The sequence below is a fragment of the Nicotiana attenuata genome, unplaced genomic scaffold (assembly GCF_001879085.1).
Source record: "Nicotiana attenuata strain UT unplaced genomic scaffold, NIATTr2, whole genome shotgun sequence".
Classification (NCBI taxonomy): Eukaryota; Viridiplantae; Streptophyta; class Magnoliopsida; order Solanales; family Solanaceae; genus Nicotiana; species Nicotiana attenuata.
In genome coordinates, this window is record NW_017672063.1 from 67,659 (window position 1) to 89,426 (window position 21,768).

The 21,768-nt window shown below is 40.7% G+C and overlaps 1 protein-coding gene across 1 annotated transcript; it reads left to right on the forward strand.

Moving 5' to 3' along the window:
- The first annotated feature begins 16,762 nt into the window (after positions 1–16,762).
- On the forward strand, positions 16,763–17,622 carry LOC109211608. Its single transcript, XM_019375155.1, has 3 exons — positions 16,763–17,012; positions 17,077–17,569; positions 17,619–17,622. The coding sequence occupies exons 1-3, from the start codon at positions 16,763–16,765 to the stop codon at positions 17,620–17,622; spliced, it is 747 nt and encodes a 248-aa protein (XP_019230700.1).
- The last annotated feature ends 4,146 nt before the right edge of the window (positions 17,623–21,768 follow it).

Genomic DNA, 21,768 nt, shown 5'->3' on the forward strand with positions numbered 1-21,768 from the left:
ATTCCTAGATTGCATAGGTTTTAAATCTAAAAAGTTTCTCAGTAGTGACCCTACAAGGGTAGGTCGTGATTTTTAATCCCGTTGAGCTGGGAATTTTCCACGTAAAATTCCTCTTGCCATTTAATTACTGATGTGTGTGTGTGTACTGTTGGACTTGATATAGAACCTAGTTCTCTATAGAGTTTGGTGGACCCATATATTCTATCAGTACCGGATTGTTCGAACTCTCGAAACAATCTTATGCCAAGGCATAACAAATTCTCATATGATTAACTCTTTTAAGCCGAAAAGGGAAAATGAGCCATTCTTTAAGGCCATATCGGCCTAATTCAAGAGCCTAGGGGCCATTTTATTTTTGAGTTTGAGAAGTCATCCTCACTTAACTAAAACCTAAGTGTCATCCTACTTCAACGTTGAGCAAGTAGTCACTCGATTATAAAGACTACATTAGTCCGACTCCGATCAAATCGCCTTAGCATCGTACTCATGAACAAAATTTTCACAAGGCATGAACGAAACAGAATTTTAACAAATATGAAATAGAATAAAGACAAGTTAGAAGGAAAGAGATCTTTTATATATATAAAAATATTTACAAGGACCAATCAGGGTCCCACACAAAAATTCAAAAAAGGAAAACAAATCTAAATGCCTAATTTTCCCCGAGAGCTACATCTTCGTCATCGGGATCTTCTCCGCTCTCGGATCCACTCATTCTCTCAGAATCATCATCTTCGGAAGAGACCAGTGCTCTGGCTTCGACTTCAAGTTCTTTTGCATTTTTTATCTCTGTAGAGAGATCGAAGTCTCGAGCGTGGATTTCCTCGAGAGTTTCCCTTCGGGACTGGCACTTGGCAAGCTCGGCAACCCAGTATGCTCGAGTCTGAGCAGTATCAGCAATTTCCTTTACTCGAGCTTGAGTAGCTTCAACATAGATCGGTAGACGGCCACGATCGCCTCCGCGTGCCTTTACTTTTTCTGCCTCAGATTTAACCTCTACAAGTTCGGCGGCCAACTGAGCCTCGAGCTTCTCTATTTCCTTAGCTTGGGATGAGCTTTCCTCCTTCATGCCTTGAAGCCGACTTTCGACCGATAACAGTTGGGCTCGAGCAGCATCTTTCTCCTAGGCAAGGCGGTCCATGTTTTGTTTCCACCCGCCCTCATCGTGTTGACCTCCTCGCGGAGCTGTTCAGTCTTTTCGGCATTTTGCTGAACCTGTAAGATTGATGTATTAGTCTTCGTCCTCGAACTGATACATAGAGCTTCTAAGATTTTTATTACCTGCTCAATCAGGTCGGTCTGCTCTTTATGAACTGTGGCCAATTCGGCTCGGAGATCCTTGATCTCCTCTTCTTTTTGCCCGCTGAGGAGTTTGAGGTATGGTTCTAAAAATACGTGATTTATTTTAATACTAGTTGTAGGCAATAGATGCTAAGTGTAAGTAAAGAGAATAAGAAATGCAAACCAAAGCTATCATAGAATCGAGTCTCGAGCTGGCTGGAACAGAGGCCTCAAGGCCTATCTAGGGCAGCTGGTAATGAGCTATTGATGAAGAGATAATGATAATGAAGGCCTCAAAGATGGCCTTTTGCGATTAATAATGAGCAATAAATGAAGAACAATAAATGAACAATGAATGAGTAAATAATAAATGTGAAGAAAAGTTGTGTTAGCAAAGAGCAGAGAATGTTGTATTGTATTCAATATGTTCAATAATAATCCGAATCCTTTTACAAGATGACAAGGGTTCCCTTTATATATGAGGGGGAATCCTAACATAGTACATGTCTAATAATGATGGGAAAAGGTTATTGGTACAGCTGTATAATAGCTCACTACTGATTTGTCCCATTCTCGCAGGCCCTGTCAGTTCTGATCACATGCTCTTGGGAATCTCCCGCCTTTCCGTGATGGTCGTCGATTTTCATGCTGCCTCGAGGCATGCTATGATGAGTCTTCGGTATACCCCCTCGAGGCGAGTGCTTCGAGGACGAGCCCTGGACCGTGCTCTGAGCCTGTCGAGGCCAGACTCGAAATACCATAGAAGCCTCGAAATCGGCCTTCCTTGATTTTGACCGTATACAGATAGTCCCCGCATTCCTTGGAATGAAATAACTAGGAACGATTTGACCTCTTCAACTCTTCAATGGCTCCATCATTACGTCAATTATGTCATATGAGCAGTTGATGTGACAAAAAAGGGATGTTCGAAAGTCACGTTCGTACTGTTCTTGAAAGTCCTCGAATTGATTACGACGGTCGGCAGTCCTTTGGCTTTCCCCAATGCGCACCACTGACCCCTATAAATACTCGAATCCTTATTCCCTTACTCTTCATCATATCTCAAAAATTTCAACAGATATTCTTGCTTCGTTCTTGTGTTCGTCTCTCATCTAGTTTTTCTCTTTTCCTCTGAAATCTTTCAGTAAAAATGGTGAAGACCTCTAGAACCGTTCCCCAAAATGACAAAGCTTCTTCGTCTTCACGCTCGTCTAAGGATAGAACCATGATACCTCCTCGCCTTGAAGAGTGCACCCCCGGACTCTGTGAAACATCTTCCGATTTTACGGTCAACAAGCCTTCCTCGAAACCGGGGCGGTGTGAACCCATGTCCCGGTATATTAGCCTGATAACCGACATCGGGAAGGTGAAAGCGGATTATTGCTGAGGAGAGGCGGTGCAAGTGGAGATTCCTTCTCAGGAGGAAGATTTAATGAAGCACAAACACGGTTTCCTTAGCGTATACACTTATCCTTTTACCCTGGGTCCGGTAGGACCATCCTCGCCATCGATAGACCCCGTAATCCTTGATTTCTGCGGACCATACCGGGATGCTCGATTGGATCCGGCATTCTCTCCGAGGGAGGTACAGGATGCCCATAATAGAAAAACTTCCGATACAGGAGGGTCCCTCGGGGAGAATGACGCGTTTGAAGGATTTTTCACTGGGGTCAAAGAAAACCCCGAGCTTAACGCATCGCTCATTCTCGAGGAAGTTATGCAAACAGGTGATCTGTCATGGACTACGCTTCGAGCTTCGATCCTCATCTTTCCTAACTTTGTTCTTTCATGCTTTCAGGCTGTAGTGCTTTACAATCGGGTCGTTGCTAAGTCCCAAGCTGAATCAACCCGCTATCAGGAAGAGTGTAGGAGGCTCTCGTCAGAGGCTTACGAGCTCAGAGCTCTTTTGATCAAAAGGGAGGAAGAACTTCATGACATTCGGGCTCGTTTAGAAACGATGTCTCGAGAGCGGACCAATCTTGCTGAGCAGGTAGTACAGTCTTCATACGCTTTTATTTTTGTGCTTGTCCGACTTCGGCAGTTTAACACTTTTGGGTTGATCTTTACAGCTTGAGAAGAAAGATGTCCTGATGAGGGAGGGGCTCGGAGCCAGGGATATTGAGATCCTCGGACTCAAGCAGCGTGTGGACGTGATAGCCTCCGAGAGAGATGCCCTTCAGAGGAAGTTGATCTCTCCTAAGCATCATCTTCAAGATGCGAGGGCGAATAGTGGTAAGTATAAGGATCATTATACTGAATCGATCGCCGCGCTATCTGCAGCCAAGTCCGAAGCTGATGGGCTCATGTCCTCGTACCAAAAAGATGCTGCTACTGCAAATGCTCGGACCAGGAAGGTGTCTGAAGAGGCCGAGCTTGAACTGACCCGGGCCTTGGAGCATGCCCAACTGAGATCTCGGAGATAGGCTCTCGCGGATGTAATTGCAGGGGGCATCGATTTGTCTGCCGAGATCGAGAGGGTGAAGGCCCTAGAGGAAGAATCGGCAGCTCTGCTTTCCTCCGATGATGGTTCAGACAGTGGTTCGACCAGCGGCTCGGAGGGTGATGACGATGAATGCGAACTCCCCGAGGGGGATGAGGTCGTTGATGTTTTGGGGGTCGAGGACCAAGCTGTTGAAGGCACATCTTTTGACGGAGCTTCGTCCGGGAAAGTGACCCCGGCAGTGGATTAGGTTTTTATTTGCTCATTTTCTGTGTGAGGGTTCCAGGCACGAGACTAGCAAATATGTCTGTGGACCTTTATTATATATATAAGGATCTTTGCTTTTTGTTATTTCTTGTCTTCCCTTTGCCTTTTTTGGAGTAAATTTTGATGTTCGTTGATGACCAGTTTGACGTTAATTCGACTTATGATATAAACCCCTAAAGTTTTCATGCTCGATGAGTGGTTGATAATAGTTGACCATTCGGTGTTCGATCCTCGAGTCAAATTTTGACTCGGGCTCATTGACCCTTGGGTTTTAAACATATTGGCCCTTAGGCTCTTACGCATTGGCCCTTAGGCTCTTTAGGCTGGCCCTCAGGCTCTTACTCATTGGCCCTTAGACTCTTAGGTTGGCCCTTAGGCTCTTACGCATTGGCCCTTAGGCTCTTTTTAGATTGGGTCGATGCGACCTCTAATATGGCTATAGTTTTCCCTCATTTTGGCTAAAGACTTTTGATTATGCCTTGGAATGTTTTATGTTCGTCGGACTCTTCGACGGCTCAAAATAGAACCTCGATTATGTGTTGATATGTGACGATAGATGAGTACCTCGGGAGGCTTGCTCGAAGGTTGAGTTTTCAAAACCTTTTCATCGAAGGCTGATTGTTTTCGAAGCCTTTTTATTGTTCGGAGCTGATAATATCGAAGCTCCTTTGCTTATGTCGAGGGTAGCCTGATTAACCGGTTCTTTTTGAAGTATTTTCGAAGTATTTGGAGGCCTTTAGTTTTATGGCGGCAGTCGGACGTCTCCGAGCCGCGTTAATTTTTCGTAGCCTTTTAGTTCGACTGTAGTCTATATGTTTAGCCGTAGCCTTTAGTCCCCGTATGTGGTGACCTTGGCGTCTATATCGAGGGTATGCCTTTTTAGGGACTTATAAGTTCGATATATAGCCTTGGCCTTAATATCGGGGTTATGCCTTTTTAAGGTCTTATAAATTTGAGTATGCCTTGTTGAGGTCTTATAAATTTGAGTATGCCTTGTTGTGGTCTTATAAGCTCGGTATTGCCTTATTGAGGTCTTATGAGTTCGGTATTGCCTCATTGAGGTCTTATGAGCTCGATCATGCCTTTCTGAGGACTTACAAATTTGATGTTGCCTCACTGAGGGCTTATGAGCTCGAAGTTGCCTGATCGAGGTCTTACGAATTCGAGTTTTTGATGGCCCGATGAACTGACTATTGATGACAGTCCCCGAGTGTTCGAGAGTTTCTGGCTTTTGAGTCATCTTATGAGAAAGTAGTGAACTTCGTTGAGGCACAAAGTGTTTTGATAAGCAAAGGGGGCTTCCTCAATTACTTGATATATGTATATTTGTTTTTTGCCTTTGGAGGCTCGATTATTCTACATGGACACGGTTCATTTGATCGTTTGGCCCAATACAACATTCTCCTATCGAGGTCCCCCTAGGCGTAGCTCAGTTTCTTACAAGGGGTGACCTCCTGGGGTGATGCCCCCCAGTATTTGAGGTTGATTAAAGAGAAGCCTTGAATACTTGATGAATTCTCCTTAGGTAGCATATGGATGTTCCCTCATTAAAAACCTTGCCGGTAAAACCCGTTCGGGATAAAATCCGATCTAAGGGAAAAGGAGCGTAACGCATGCTTTAAAACCCAAGGTCTTTGAGTCGAAGGGTGCTTCGGCGTCTTCCATCGAACATCTATAAGAGATTAGTGTGAGACATAAATCGAAGAGGGAGAGGGTTATACCTTAGCAATAATAGCGTTTGAGCATCGATATGTTCCAATTGCTTGGAAGTTGCTCGCCTTCCATGGTGCCAAGTTTGTAGGACCCTTTGCCTACCACTCCGAGGACGCGGTACGGTCCTTCCCACCCTGGGCCTAGCTTCCCTTCATTTGGGTTTCGAGTGTTGAGGGTGACTATCCTTAAGACTAAGTCACCGACTCCGAAGTATCGGAGGTTTGTTCTCCTGTTATAATACATCTCGATTCTCTATTTTTGGGCGGCCATTCGGACTAGTGCAGCCTCTCGCTTTTCATCCAGTAGCTCGAGGGCTGTAGTCATGGACTCGCTGTTCAAGTCCTCAATGGCATGCCGAAATCTGGCGCTTGGCTCTCTGACCTCAACCGGTATCAGAGCCTCGGACCCGTATACAAAAGAGAAAGGTGTCTCTCCTGTGCTTGACTTCGAAGTTATTCGGTATGCCCATAGTACTTCGGGAAATACCTCTCTCCATTTTCCCTTCGCATTTTCTAACCTCTTTTTCAAGTTTTGGATGATGATCTTGTTTGTGCACTCGGCTTGTCCATTTTCACATGGGTGATAGGGCGTCGACAGGATTCTCTTGATCTTATGGTCTTCGAGGAACTTCGTCACCTTGCTGCCTATGAACTGCTTCCCATATCACATGTAATCTCAGAGGGAATCCCAAATCGGCATATGATGTGATCCCAGATGAAGTCAATAACTTCTTTTTCTCTTATCTTCTCGAAGGCCTGTGCTGTCACCCATTTTGAGAAACAGCCAGTCATAAACAGAATAAATCTGGCTTTGCCTGGCGCCGTTGGTAGGGGGCCGACGATGTCCATCCCCCATTTCATGAACGGCCATGGTGATAAGACTGAATGTAGCTGTTCGCCGGGTTGGTGAATCATCGGCGCAAACCTTTGGCATTTGTCACATCTTCGAACGAATTCCTTGGTTTCCTTCTCCCTGTTGTCCCAATAGTAGCCTGCCCTGATCACTTTCCAAACCAAAGAATCGGCGGCGGAATGATTTCCACAGGTGCCCTTGTGGATTTCTCGAAGTACATAATCGGTGTCCCCTAGTCCCAAGCATATTGCTAGAGGTCCGTCGAAGGTCCTTCTATATAGCGTTCCATTCTCGTCGAGTGAAAATCGAGCTACTTTGGCTCGGAGGGCCCTCGATTCCTTTGGGTCAGTGAGCAGCTTCCCGTTTTTCAAATAATCGATGTATTTACTCCTCCAATCCCATGTTAGACTTGTCGAGTTGATCTCGGCTTGGCCTTCTTCAGTCGCCGACTTAGACAACTGTACAACAGCCCCTAGGAGTATGTTATCTTCTTCGACGGATGACCCCAGGTTCGCGAGTGCGTCGGCCTCACTGTTCTGATCTCGGGGAATGTGGACCAGAGTCCACAATTTGAAATGATGCAATATGACCTGAAGTTTTTCTAAGTATCTTTGTATCCTGTCTTCTCGAACCTCGAAGCTCCCATTTACTTGGTTAACTACCAGAAGGGAGTCGCATTATGCTACGATGACTTCTGCTCCTAGGCTCTTGGCCAACTCGAGACCTACAATCATAGCCTCATACTCGACCTCATTGTTAGTGAATTTCGGAGTTCTATAGATTGCCTAATCGTGCCGCCCGTAGGCGGTTTCAGAACGATGCCGAGCTCGGACCCTTTTACGTTTGAGGCACCGTCAGTGAATAGGGTACATACCCCTGAAAATGTGCCCGTTTCTAGTAAGAGTTCTTTCTCCACCTCAGGCACGAGGGCAGGCTTAAAATCAGTCACGAAGTCCGCCAAAATTTGGGACTTGATAGCCGTCCGAGGTTGATACTCGATATCATACCCTCCGAGCTCGATGGCCCATTTGGCCAATCTGCCTGATAATTCAGGCTTGTGCAAGATGTTTCGAAGAGGGTATGTTGTTAAAACACATATACGGTGGCATTGAAAATAAGGTTTTAATTTCCGAGATGCACTTATTAATGCAAGAGCTAATTTTTCTAAGTGGGGATACCTGGTTTCAGCATCTCCTAGAGTCCGACTTACGTAACAAACAAGGAATTGCGTACCTTGTTCTTCCCAAACCAACACACCACTTACCGCTACTTCGGATACGGCCAGATACAAGTATAACGTTTCATCTTCTTTCGGGGTGTAGAGTAAAGGCGGGCTCGAGAGATACCGCTTTAACTACTCTAAAGCGTGCTAGCATTCCAGAGTCCACTCAAAGCTATTTTTCTTCTTAAAAAAGGAGAAGAAATGATGACTCCGATCTGACGATCTTGAGATGAATCGGCCTAAGGACGCTATCCGCCCGGTCAGCCGTTGTACGGCCTTCACATTGTTCACCATTGTGATTTCTTCAACGGCCTTGATTTTGTCGGGTTAATCTCGATCCCCCTATTCGACACCATGAAGCCTAAAAATTTGCCCGATCCTACTCCGAAGGCACATTTCTCGGGGTTGAGCTTCATGTTATAACTTCTGAGGATATCGAATGTTTCCTGCAAATGGGTCAAATAGTCCTCTGCGCGCAGGGACTTAACTAGCATGTCATCAATATAAACTTCCATAGATTGGCCTATTCGATGTTCTAACATCTTATTAACTAGGCGTTGGTATGTAGCTCCTGCATTTTTTAGCCCAAAGGGCATTACGTTATAACAGTATGTACCATACTTTGTGATGAACGAAGTTTTTTCACTGTCCTCTGGGTTCATTTGAATTTGGTTATACCCGGAATAGGCGTCGAGAAAAGTGAGGATCTAGTGGCCGGCCGTGGCATCGATCAGGCGATCGATGTTCGGCAACGGGAATGAGTCTTTGGGGCATACTTTATTCAAGTCTTTAAATCAATGCACATTCTTAATTTATTTCCTTTTTTGCGGACCACCACTACATTAGACAACCATTCGGGGTATTTTACCTCCCTAATTGATCCTATTTTGAGGAGTTTTGTTATCTCTTCTTTGATGAACGCATGTTTTACCTCGGATTGAGGCCTCCTTTTTTACTTCACTGGTTTGAACCTGGGATCGACACTTAGTTGATGGGTGGTTATTTCCGGAAAGATCCCTGTTATGTGTAAGGACCAAGCAAAGCAATCAACGTTGTCAATAAGAAACTGGATGAGTTTTTTCCTGAGTTCGGGGGTTAACCCCGTTCCCAGGTATACCTTTTGATCCGGAAGATGCTTGATCAAGACGACCTGTTCGAGTTCTTCGACCGTTGTTTTTGTTGCATCCAACTCCTCAGGAGTAATGAAGGTCCGAGGAGTGAGGAAGTTTTCTTCGTCATCTTCGTTCGAATGCTCACAGACCACCTGTTCCTCGGGAGTCGTCCTGTTTCCTGACTCATCCCGGACGGGGGGAGTCGATGTTGGTGCCGTGTCGTTTATCGCGAACATCTCCTTTGCTGCACGTTGTTCTCCGTACACCGTTTTTATACCATTTTTTGTTGGGAACTTCATCATCTGGTGAATAGTTGATGGTACCGCCCCCATGTTGTGTATCCACGGTCTCCCAAGTAAGGCATTGTATCTTATGTCACCTTCGATGACATGAAACTTGGTGTCTTGAACTGTGCTGGACAGGTTGACTGGGAGGATGATTTCTCCTTTTGTTGTCTCGCTTGCCAGGTTGAATCCGTTGAGGATTCGAGAGGTGGGTATGATCTGATCGAACAAAATGAGCTGCTCCACCACCTTCGACCTGATTACGTTGGCCGAGCTACCTGGATCTACGAGCACGCGTTTAATTTGAACGTTATTCAAAAGAAAAGAAATTAGCAGTGCATCATTATGTGGTTGTGACGAGGTTGCGATATCTTCTTCTCTAAATATAAGAGCGTCTCCGGGTACATAGCTCCAAGTTTTCTTTGTGTTGCGATGGACACTTTGGCCCGTTTGAACACGGGTCCCTGTGGGACATCGGTATCTCCAATGATCATGTGAATGATATGCTGAGGTTCTTCTGGTCCGTTCTTTCCATGAACCCCAATATCGTTGTTTTCTTGTGCATTTACTGAGTTAGACATTTTTTTACCTGGAATCAAAGATCCTTGGACAAGAAAAAGTGTGAAGTGTAACTTATGTTTTCAGGAAACTAGCACCAAAATAATCACTATTATTTTTAGCCCCACGGTGGGCGCCAAACTGTTTACCTTGGAAATGGTAACTACAATTATATTTGATTTTATGGTTCTAAAAATACGTGATTTATTTTAATATTAGTTGTTAGGCAATAGGTGCTAAGTGTAAGTAAAGAGAATAAGAAATGCAAACCAAAGCTATCATAGAACCAAGCCTCGGAGCTGGCTGGAACAGAGGCCTCGAGGCCTATCTAGGGCAGCTGGTAATGAGCTATTGATGAAGAGATAATGATAATGAAGGCCTCAAAGATGGCCTTTTGCGATTAATAATGAGCAATAAATGAAGAACTATAAATGAACAATGAATGAATAAACAATAAATGTGAAGAAAAGTTGTGTTAGCAAAGAGCAGAGAATGTTGTATTGTATTCAATATGTTCAATAATAATCCGAATCCTTTTACAAGATGACAAGGGTTCCCTTTATATAGGAGGGGGGAATCCTAACATAGTACAAGTTTAATAATGATGGGAAAAGGCTATTGGTACAGCTGTATAATAGCTCAGTACTGATTTGTCCCATTCTCGCAGGCCCTGTCAGTTCCGATCACGTGCCCTTGGGAATCTCCCGCCTTTCCATGATGGTCGTCGATTTTCATGCTGCCTCGAGGTATGCTATGATGAGTCTTCGGTATACCCCCTCGAGGCGAGTGCTTCGAGGACGAGCCCTAGACCGTGCTCCGAGCCTATCGAGGTCGGGCTCAAAATACCATAGAAGTCTCGAAATCGGCCTTCCTTGATTTTGACCGTATACAACAATGATAAAGAATAGGCTAAAGTACAGCACAGTGCCCCTCGCCTTACTTATAGTTTATCTAACAAGTAATCAGTGGCAATTTGTTAGTAGAGTTCAGTTCCACTTCTGGGCTAAAACGTCCATACATTTCTTCTTAGCAAATTTAAGAGTGTTCGATTCGGAATTGCTTTTTGCTTTTATTCTAATCTCTACACTCCCCTTAAGAATAATATAAAAGGAAAAAGGGAAATTAAACCAGATGTAGAGTGAATATCTCGTCATGGCGCATTAATTAAATAATAGTAACAAGTATACTTCTTTTAGTAAGAAGACAAAACGTGCGCATTAATTAAACAATATAAAACCTACAATTGCCACAACAAATGGAATAGGCCATGTATGATGTTTTTAGTGATGCAATATTTCTTTATAAATGTGATATCCGGAATTCATTGACCCGATTAATCCAAATTCATTTTGCGTAGTTACTCATTAAAAGTATAAACTCTTCCTACTTTCTTCATTCTCAGGATTTGAATCCGTAACTTCTTGTTAAGACGAAGGTATTATATAATTTCCACTACAACTCTTATTGATAAAGCAACTTCGAATATAACTTTATATTTTAGTACAAGCGAGAACAAAAATATAAAACAAAGAATAGAATAAGAAAATCCTTAGATGACTTTGTAATCTTACGCTAGCCTGGGAAGGTAACAACGAGACAGTGAATGATTTTATGACGAAGGCATGACCAATCAACAACGCCACGCTGTCCATTATTTCTGAACTATATATATGAAGGTAGATTGTCCTTCCTTTCTTTCGGTCATTAATAATGTCAATTTTTGTCGGTCACCTATTCTTTTAATTTTTGACATCCAACTCTTCTTTTAGATTCAAAGACTAATCATTTCATGCAGCTTCATTTAATTTGGTCACTCAAATGTGAAAAGAAAGGAGAAGAAATCCATTACTTAAATGGTCACTCAACTATTTCAAATTATTTTCTAAAGTTACTTTTCTTTCGTTTGTAACAACAAAGTCACTGAACTATATCTATTGCACTCATAATGTCACTCAACTAGATTTTCCAAATTTTGCACTGCCAAATACCTATTTTACCCTCTAATTAAATTATAAATATTTATCTTTTTTTATTTTTTTTAAAACCTTTTAATATTATAATTTTTTTTAATTTATATTATGGACTTACCTATAGAATACATAAATATTATTTATATATTAAAAAAATAAAAAATATTTAAGCATCTATAATGTTGGAATAACAAAATAATGAGCATAGTAAAAAATTAATTAGAATAATTTGTTCGTAATAATAATTTTAGTACTAACAACAAAAATTCAAAAATTTAGGAATTTTTTGCCTATGGAGAGTCAACGGGCGCCTTCTTAAAGCACCTGCCCGGCTTTCTTTCTTTGCCTTCCCTAACTCTCAATTCAAAATGAAAGAAAAATAAAGGTGGTAAAATTTATTGTAATTTTATTCTTTATGAATGTTGCGCGAGCGAACTTTAAATTATATACCTCAATATTGGGCCCTTTTAAACAAAACAAATGTTCTATAGAGAGAGAAAGGAGTTCAATTTTAAGTGAAACGACTGAGTTCTAAATATCTAATGATTGAGAATTCAGTGAATGGACAAAATTGAAATAGACATAGAAAAGGTAAGGTAGGAAACCTAACATAAAATGCAGTAGCTACGTGTCATGGGTCGGCTGTTGTAATGACTGATGCAGAGACGAATTTAGAAATATCATCTGAGGTAGAAGTGGTCCTTTATTTTAAACATTTTATTCTTCCAACTCTTTTAGATTCATAAGACCATAATCATCTTCATGTTGGTCAAGAAAATGCGAAAATAAGAGAAGAAATTATTGCATTCTTATGTGGTCCAAACTTTTAGTCATGGTTGTTCAATGTATCAACTAAGCAACTAATCAATACATGTGTCAAGTTGTGACCTAGTGCTAAACTAACAACAAATTGTATATCAATCTTAACAAGTACGTGTATCACCACCCAGGGACGTGGTGCGATGGATGAGACTGCTCTTTCCTTAATCAGAGGTTTCGGATTCGAACTTTGAGTATGGAAAAATTCGTGGTAGGGAGCGCTTCCTCCCGAATGGGGCTCTACGTTGCGCGATTCTGAATATAGTCGGGCTCCAATGCAGGTACCGAACACCGGGTGATAACCAAAAAAAAGTACGTGTATCACTTTCGAGTAATAATATAATGGGAAAAAGGCTATTATTACCCCTGTACTATTGAAATTCATGCACGTTCGTCCCCCGTTATACTTTACGTTCAATTTCCACCCTACCGTTAATAAAGTCTATACAATTACCCCTAACCCTAACGCCCCGTCCAAGTGGCAGCTGACCCATCTATTTTTTCCAAGTCAGCTGCCAACTCAGCTGCCAATTGGGACTTCCACTAACCTATTAGACCCAAGTCAACACCTAAATATAATTCTCACTATGTTTTATTGACCAAAATAATTGGGATGAGGAGAGAGAAGGATGCCTTCCTTGGTCGGAAATGGAGCTTGGAGCAGCCAACTTTTTGAATGAATCAATCTCTTCAGTTGCCTTTTATATTCATTTACAAACATTTGTTCCACCGTCCACCTTCTACTGCCCAGCCCTAGACCCACCCCACCATCATCTCCTTTGATGTTTTTCAAAAAGTTCAAAATTTCCGACAAGCCGACGAGGATAAACTCGCCGTTTACTCATAGCCGGAGAAACACTGCAAGTAAGGATATGAACATTCAGATTGTCCTAGAAGCTGATTAGATCCACCCCCATCTCTCTCTCTCCTCTTGTATTTGCGACATTTCGAAAAATATCCCCACCACTAGAAACCAGATCCGTCCGAACACCGTCGGAAGCCACCAGAAATTCTTTGACCATGATTTATCTTTCTTGCCTGTTCAAATCCATATCTAGTATATTTTCGAAGTCAATTTTTTGTTGATCATAAACCCCAGCTCAGTTGCAGTAGTGATTTCATTGAAGTTTACGAAAATTGCTTGAAATTAGAAAGGAAATTGCAATGGATTAGATGTCTTCGAATGGCAATGGTGCTCGGTAGATCTCCATTGACTTTAGTAAGAATGGTAAAGATGTATTAATACATCAGAAATAGAAGAATAAATTGTTAAGAATTTTGATTAAAAATGGTGGTATGACGGATCTAGTTTCCGGCGTCGGCAACTGCTAAAGGAGGGAGGCAGAGTGGTTTATAAAACAAAACTAGTTTAAATGTGGGAGAATTGCTTTTTTAATTTTCTAATTTAGTAAAGGCAATAAATAAGATATTAGGTGCTGACTTGGCTGCTGACATAGACAAATTAACAGAAGGGTCGGCTGTGAGAGTGGAGATCCATTGGGCTAGGGGCAATTTACATACTTTGTTAACGGTAGGGGTTGATTTGGACGAAAAGTATAACGGGGGACAAATATGAACTATATACCATAGTATAGGGGCAATTTCAGACCTTTATACTCTTTTTTTCTTCTTCTTTTTCCATATATTGGGATATTATATGTTATTTAACATATGACTTGAAATACTCATAAAAAACGAGAAATTTTCTAAAAAAATAACGTTATTGTGACTTTATACATGTTAGAGTATTTTATAATAGTTTGCCCAAGAAAATGTCAAAAAATGGGTATTATCCGATTCTCTGTCATATAGTCGAGATTCGATATTCCATGCAGTATTCTTTCTCAATTTCCCCCTTCCCTTACAACAACGTCATTCATGCACGACAAAATCATTCAATTTCGGATCTTTCAGACAACACAAAATTTCAATAGAAAGAAAAGAGTTCAAATTAAAGTGAAAATGAGTTATAAATATGTAATGATGAATATAGAATTTCAATGAATGAGAACTTTGAAATGGACTGAAAAAAGGGAACGATGCAAACCTCACATTACTAAAATAAAAATAGAAAACATAGATGCTACGTGTCATGGTTTGGCTGTGATAATATAAATGCAGAGACAGATATGAACAAATATCATGTGAGGCTGGGGCGGCAATGGAAAGTAACAACCGTTTCTCTATTTGCCCATAAAAGGTAACATCACGTGCTGTCTAAGCCAAGCTGCCTTTTGATCTGTTGACACGTGTTCCAGTTCACCTTCCCTTCTCCATTATTAGAACTTTGTCCTATAGATTCAGTTATCATATCTTTATGGAGTGTAAGATATATTAGAAGACAAAAAAAACATACTTTACCAAATTATATGTAACAGTAAATAATTGTTTATAATAAATTAGATTTGTGATTTAAAAATAAGATAGTGTAAGTAACTCAAAACATATTCTTTGCAATTATATAATCTAGATTTTTTTTATGAATCAATCAACATCTCTGGTTAAAGGTCGTCTTTATTTACGTTGCTTATGTCATGCTGGTGTCTCGCCACGTGTATGGGTATACGTGGAAGGAATATGGAGACTGGACGGCTAGGGACCCACTGTGATTTGTTACGTGGGCCCTTATGAGTTTGCCGCTATCAATAAAGATTTGAAGGGACACTACAAGATTTCTGAAAAGAAGGCAGTGTTCGATATCTGGGATTTTAAAAAAAAATATTAGAAAATGATATTACCCCTTCTATGATGTCATGATTCTGATTTTTGTTAGTTGATTGATTTGATTATATAACGTAGACAATAAGCAATGTAGCAAATTTTTAGGTCTAGCTGTATCAGGGACATATGATGAAGAGATGGATAGAATTGTTTTATTTTTAACTAAGATCTCGGTTTGATCCATGCAAAATATTGGTAGAAAATATTTTTCTTTTAATAGGCTATGCGCGATGCGAATTGGATTAGTTGAAGTAGTAGTGAAAAACACAAGTTGCTCAACCCTCAAAGTGGCTAAATATATGTTTCTCACTAAAACAGAAATCGCTCTGTATTAGTAGGAATTTCCAATCCCAAAAAGAAATGCTAAATCTTGTTTCACTATATATAGTGGGCGTTTGGACATAAGAATTGTAAAATTTCAAAAAAATAAAGAAAAAAAAATCAAGTGAAAATGGTATTTGAAAATTAGAGTTGTATTCGGACATGAATATAATTTGGGTTGTTTTTGAATTTTTGTGAGTGATCTGGGTGAAAATTTTGAAAACAGCTTTTGGGAGATTTTAAAATTTTCGAAAAATTCCAAAATGTATTTTCAAGTGAAAATTGGAAATTTTATGACCAAACGTTGATTTCGAAAAAAATTGAAAATTTTTCGAAAAAAAGTGAAAAATTTCTTATGTCCAAACGGGCATATAGTCTTCTCTCTCTTCGCAATTCCTGGATAAAACAGTATTAGAGGTGCGAATTAATACTTCGTATATACTATTGAGATATGTTTAGTTAGATAAGCATTTTTGTTATTGTTAGTTAAGTTAATTGTAATATGCTGAGTCAGCAATTTTACTTTTACATTGCTTTTACTTTCAGCTACAACACGTGTACATATATATAGACATTGTAATAGTGGAGAATAAATGAGAGACATATTTTACAATTTCATTGCATCTGCTCTCCTCCCAGATATTTTCTCTTCCTTAGAATATTCTAATCACCATTGAAGCTCCCGTGCGAGCTTCATCCTCCGTTCAATGTAACAATCTCAATATGGTATCAGAGCCAGCGGAATACGTTCGCCTGAGATTTACCGGAGTTTTAACCAAGGCCTCTTTCTCTCCGTCACCTGCTAGGGTTTGATTTCACAATTTCAAACTGCAATTTTGTGAGAAGTGAAGGTATTTTCTGCAAAATCGATCAGTCTATTCACTATATTGCTTAGAATATTTGTCAATTTCATCGTTTGGAGCTTCCTCATGGCTATCGATCAAACCGAATAACTTACCCCCAATACGAGAAGGAATGATCAACCAGTTATCAATGTGAGCGGTCCTTTATACATTCATCCTTCGGATAGTCCCCGAGTGACTCTAGTACCAGTTCCTTTTGATGGAATTGGGTATAGGTCATGGAGGAGGAGCGTATTGAGAGCCTTATCAGTCAAAAATAAATTAGAGTTCGTAAACGGGGATTGCAGGAAGCCTCCTCCCAATTCTCCTCAATTTCGTCAAAGGGAGATATGTGACGACATGGTAACTTCCTGGATTCTTAATTCCCTTGCAAAAGAAATTTCTGACAGTGTTGAGTATGTTAATGATTCAGTGGAATTATGGAGAGAATTGGAAGATCGATATGATCAAACGAATGGTGCGAAGCTGTATCTGATTCAAAAGGAGATCAATGATCTTGTTCAAGAGTCTTTGGACATCACTGCCTATTACACACGAAAGAAGTTATGGGAAGAATTGAGTAATCTCAGTGCCAAATCCCAGTGCACCTGTATTTGTATGTGTGGGTCAAAGGAAACTAGCATAAGGCTGAACAGGATAGACGACTTATTCAGTTTCTAATGGGCTTGAACGGGGTCTACACAACAAGGCGAGGAAGCATTTTAATGATGAAACCCCTACCATCCTTGGCATAGGCCTTCTCCTGTTATTGCAAGAGGAAAAGCAAAGGGAGTTCAAACCAAACAATCGGCTGAGCCTAGAGTCTACTTCACTACATGTGAATGTTGCACCTTCACAGCATCAAAATCCCTTTGGAGCTCGGAATTTCAAAACACATTACACTTCCAACAACAAGGGTCGACCATTCTATGACTATCGTATAAGGCCAGGCCAAACAAAGGACAAATGTTACAAACTACATGGATATCCCCAGAACAATTCTCACAACAATCAGAATTCAAATCGCACTAACACTCAACAATTCAACCAGGGAAATAACTCAGGTCGAACTCAAGGTCACAAATTCAATAGAGGGAAAGGAGCTGTGGCAAATGTACATGGAGTCCCAGCTGATCTGCTGCATGAGAAGGAAGATGATCTAATCCTGCATGGTGAGAATCAAAGTGTCAGCTTGACAAAAGAGCAATATGGGCAGATAATGAACTTGCTACAGCATTTTCAGACAGGAGGAGGATCTCCCATCAATGCCAACATCACCAGTGGTGCTGTTAACTTTGCAGGTATTGTGGTCTACACTTATTCTATTGATTTTGACAAACCATCGTGCAAATGTTTCGAATCTAATACTGACTTTTGGTCATAGACTCAGGAGCCTCTAAACGTATGACCTTAAATAAAACTACACTTAGTAATATAACAACATTACCATACCCTGTGTTGATAAGCCTGCCAAATGGATATAAGGTGAAAGTGCTTGAATTTGGAGATGTGATACTCAACTCTAAAATTACTCTACACAAAGTCCTTTATGTTCCATCCTTTAAGTACAACCCGATTTCCTTCAATTCTCTTGCAACACATCTCAAGTGTATTATATTTTTCACTGATACACTATGTTTGTTGCAGCCTCTTTCGGTGAAGAAGCCTCAGGTAATTGGTAGTAGCAGAGAGGGATTATACTACCTCTGTTCCAGGTGCCTGAAGGGTAAAAGTACTGTTTCAAATACTAGTCTGCCAATTTCTTGTTGCAATTGTTCTGTTTCTACTTGTGCAAATAGTGAAGTCTTCAGTAGTCCTCCTCATTCACAGTCTCATTCGACAAATGTAAATACTTCCATTCACAATAATAAGAGTGACTCTTTAAATGTGTAAGACAAACATGATGTAAATGTCTTATGGCATAAAGGCTTGGCCATGTTCCCTTTGTCAAAATGAGAGGAATATCCTCAATGCCTGTGAACTTCTCACCCAAACAACCCGTCATTTGTTCCATTTCCCCATGGCTAGACAAGCCAGACTCTTATTTCCACAAAGAACCAACACCTCTACTCAATTTTTCCAATTAATACATGTTGACATATGGGCCCCCTACCATGTTGCTACACACAACAACTACAAATACTTCCTTACCTTGGTGGATGATTTCAGTAGGTCCACTTGGACTCATTTGTTAAGCAACAAGAGCAATGCCCTACAAACCCTTAAAGCCTTTGTAAACATGATTGAGAATCAATTTAACACCACTGTGAAAACCATCAGATCTGATAATGGACTGGAGTTTACTAGTCATGAAGCCACCACCTTCTATCAAACTAAAGGCATTATTCATCAGAAAACATGCCTTTATACTCAACGACAAAAGGGGGCAGTAGAGACGAAACATAAATATCTCCTTGAAATTGCTAGGGCACTCATGTTTCAATCCAAATAACCAACCAAATATTGGGGAGAATGCATTTTGACAACAACTTACCTGATTAACAGATTGCCCACTACCTACTTGAACAACAAGTGTCCTTTTGAGCTCCTACATCACAAGAAGCAGGATTATTCTCACTTGAGGAGTTTTGGGCGTCTTTGTTATCCTACTGTACCTAAGGCGCACAGCGATAAATTTGAGCCCTTAACACTCCTCATGTTTTTGTGGATTATCCCTTTGGGACAAAGGGATACAAAGTGTTAAGCCTAGCCACTAGAAAGATTCATGTTTCTAGAGATGTAGTATTCTATGAAAGTGTTTTTCCTTTCTCTTTAGGGTCTAAGGATGTCTCCCTGTATAATATCATCAAGTCAGGTTCCTTTCCTACTCACATTGACAATAGCAGTCCACACTTCCATGTTCAAACTTCTACAAGTATCACATCTCCAGACATGCATCAATCACCTGAATCCTCATATGCTAAAGATACCACAATGCACACATCAGACATTCAGTCCTTTCACCATTCTCCTATCCTTGCAACTTCACATGAGATTACCAGTCCTCATTTACCAACACCTACCCAATCAGAAACACCTCTACTAAGAAGAACCAGCAGAACCCATAAAAGTCCTACTTACCTTAAGGATTACATTTATAACTTGCCTAACACATCACATCCTGATGCTCCTCAGGATTCACCTCCTTTGAGTGCACTCTTCTCTAATCATAGTTATATTACACCTGATGCCTTATGTTCTGAAAGTCAGCACTTAGTGACAATTGTTTGTCATGATAGTGAGCCATCTTCATATGGAGAGGCATCACTCAGCCCTGCATGGAAAGCAGCCATGACATAGGAGTTTGAGGCTCTCTATGCCAATAACACTTGGGACTTGGTACCCTTGCCAGCTGGAAAGCAGGTAATAGGCTGCAAATGAGTCTATAAAATTAAGCACAAAGGAGATGGTAGTATAGAGAAATTTAAGGCTAGATTAGTGGTAAAGGGGTATACTCAACAAGCAGGGGTTGACTATACAGAAACCTTTTCCCCTGTCGTCAAGATGACAACAGTTAGAGTCTTGGTCATTGTTGCTGTGAAGAAAGGCTGGGATATATTTTAGCTTGATGTAAATAATGCATTCCTCCATGGTAATCTATATGAAGAAGTGTACATGGAGGTGCCATCATGTCTCTTAATTGATCAGACTGGTCCACAAAAGGTGGTTTGCAAACTCGACAAATCTTTGTGCGAGCTGAGCAAGCCAGCAGGCAATGGTATGCCAAGCTGACTGAAGCCCCGTCATCAATGGGGTACAAACACTTTGAGAATGATTATTCACTCTTCTCCAAGAAAACTTCTTCCCACGTTATCTTGTAGTTGTCTATGTTGATGATGTTATCATCATTGGTACTGATTCAGTGGAGATAGCCAATTTGAAGTCATTTCTTGACAAGCAATTCAGAATCAAGGACTTGGGAAAACTTCACTACTTCTTGGGTCTATAGGTCCTTTACAAATCAGATGGTGTCATCATATCTCAAAGAAAGTTCATCCTAGACTTGTTAAAGAAATATGATTGTTTTGCTTACAACAGCTTGTCCTCTCCCCTTGATCCTGCTATGAATTTGAAGGCTGATGAGGGCACTCTTCTTCCAGACCCTACATATTACAGAAAATTGGTGGGCAAACTGAACTTCCTCACCAACACCAGACTTGAGATAGCCTACAGTGTACAGCTTCTCAGCCAGTTCATGCAGGCACCTAGAGATACACACTTAATAGCAGCCTTCCATCTTCTCTGGTACCTCAAGACAGAATATTTTTCTCCAACAACACTGATTGCTCCATCTCTGCCTACTGTGACTCTGACTGGGCATCATGCCCTGGCTCTAGAAAATCTGTCATTGGCGATATTGTTTTGGTTGGAGACAGTCCCATTAGTTGGAAATCAAAGAAACAAGAAACCATTTCCTTGTCCTCAGCTGAAGCTAAGTACAGGTCCCTCAGGAAAGTGGTTGGAGAACTGGTATGGTTAAACAAGTTGTTTGAAGAGTTTACTATCCCACAGTCCAGTCCCAATACTGTCTTTTGCGACAGCCAATCTGCTATTTACATTGCTCACAATCCTATTTTTCATGAACGGACAAAACACATTGAGGTCGACTGCCATTTTGTAAGGAACAAACTTCAAGAAGGCTTGATCTCTCTTCAACATGTAGCCACTACTGACCAATTAGCTGACATTCTTACCAAAGCACTCACAGGAGTTAAACACCATGCTGTACTCGGCAAGTTGGTTGTGAGATCCTCCCATCCAACTTGAGGGGGGTATTGAAATATGTTTAGTTACATAAGCATTTTTGTTATTGTTAGTTAGTTAAGTTAATTGTAATATGCTAAGTCAACAACTTTACTTTTACATTGTTTTTACTTCCAGCTGCAACACTTGTACATATATATACACATTGTAATAATGGAGAATAAATGAGAGACATATTTTACAATTTCATTGCACCTGCTCTCCTCCCAAATATTTTCTCTTCCTTGGAATATTCTAAAATCACCATTGAAGCTCTCGTGCGAGCTTCATCCTCCGTTCAATATAACAATCTCAATATATACAATAGCCTCAGTTTGTTTCGGATGATTTGTTACGCCTTTAATAATTTGTCCATAAAGACACATTTACATATGATGATTGAGACCGGTGTTGTTTAATTAAAAAGGTCGTGGCTGTATTATTAATCATAACATCAAGGAGGCAGCACCTTGACAATTGAACTACGTTGTAGAATTATAATAATGGCTACTGATATAACATAACAATCAAACGTGTACCTAAAAGAAGCAAAAACTTACATTAGTTCATTCCCATTTTTTTTAGGGGGGGGGGGGGGGGGAGCCGATTTATTAATGAAATCA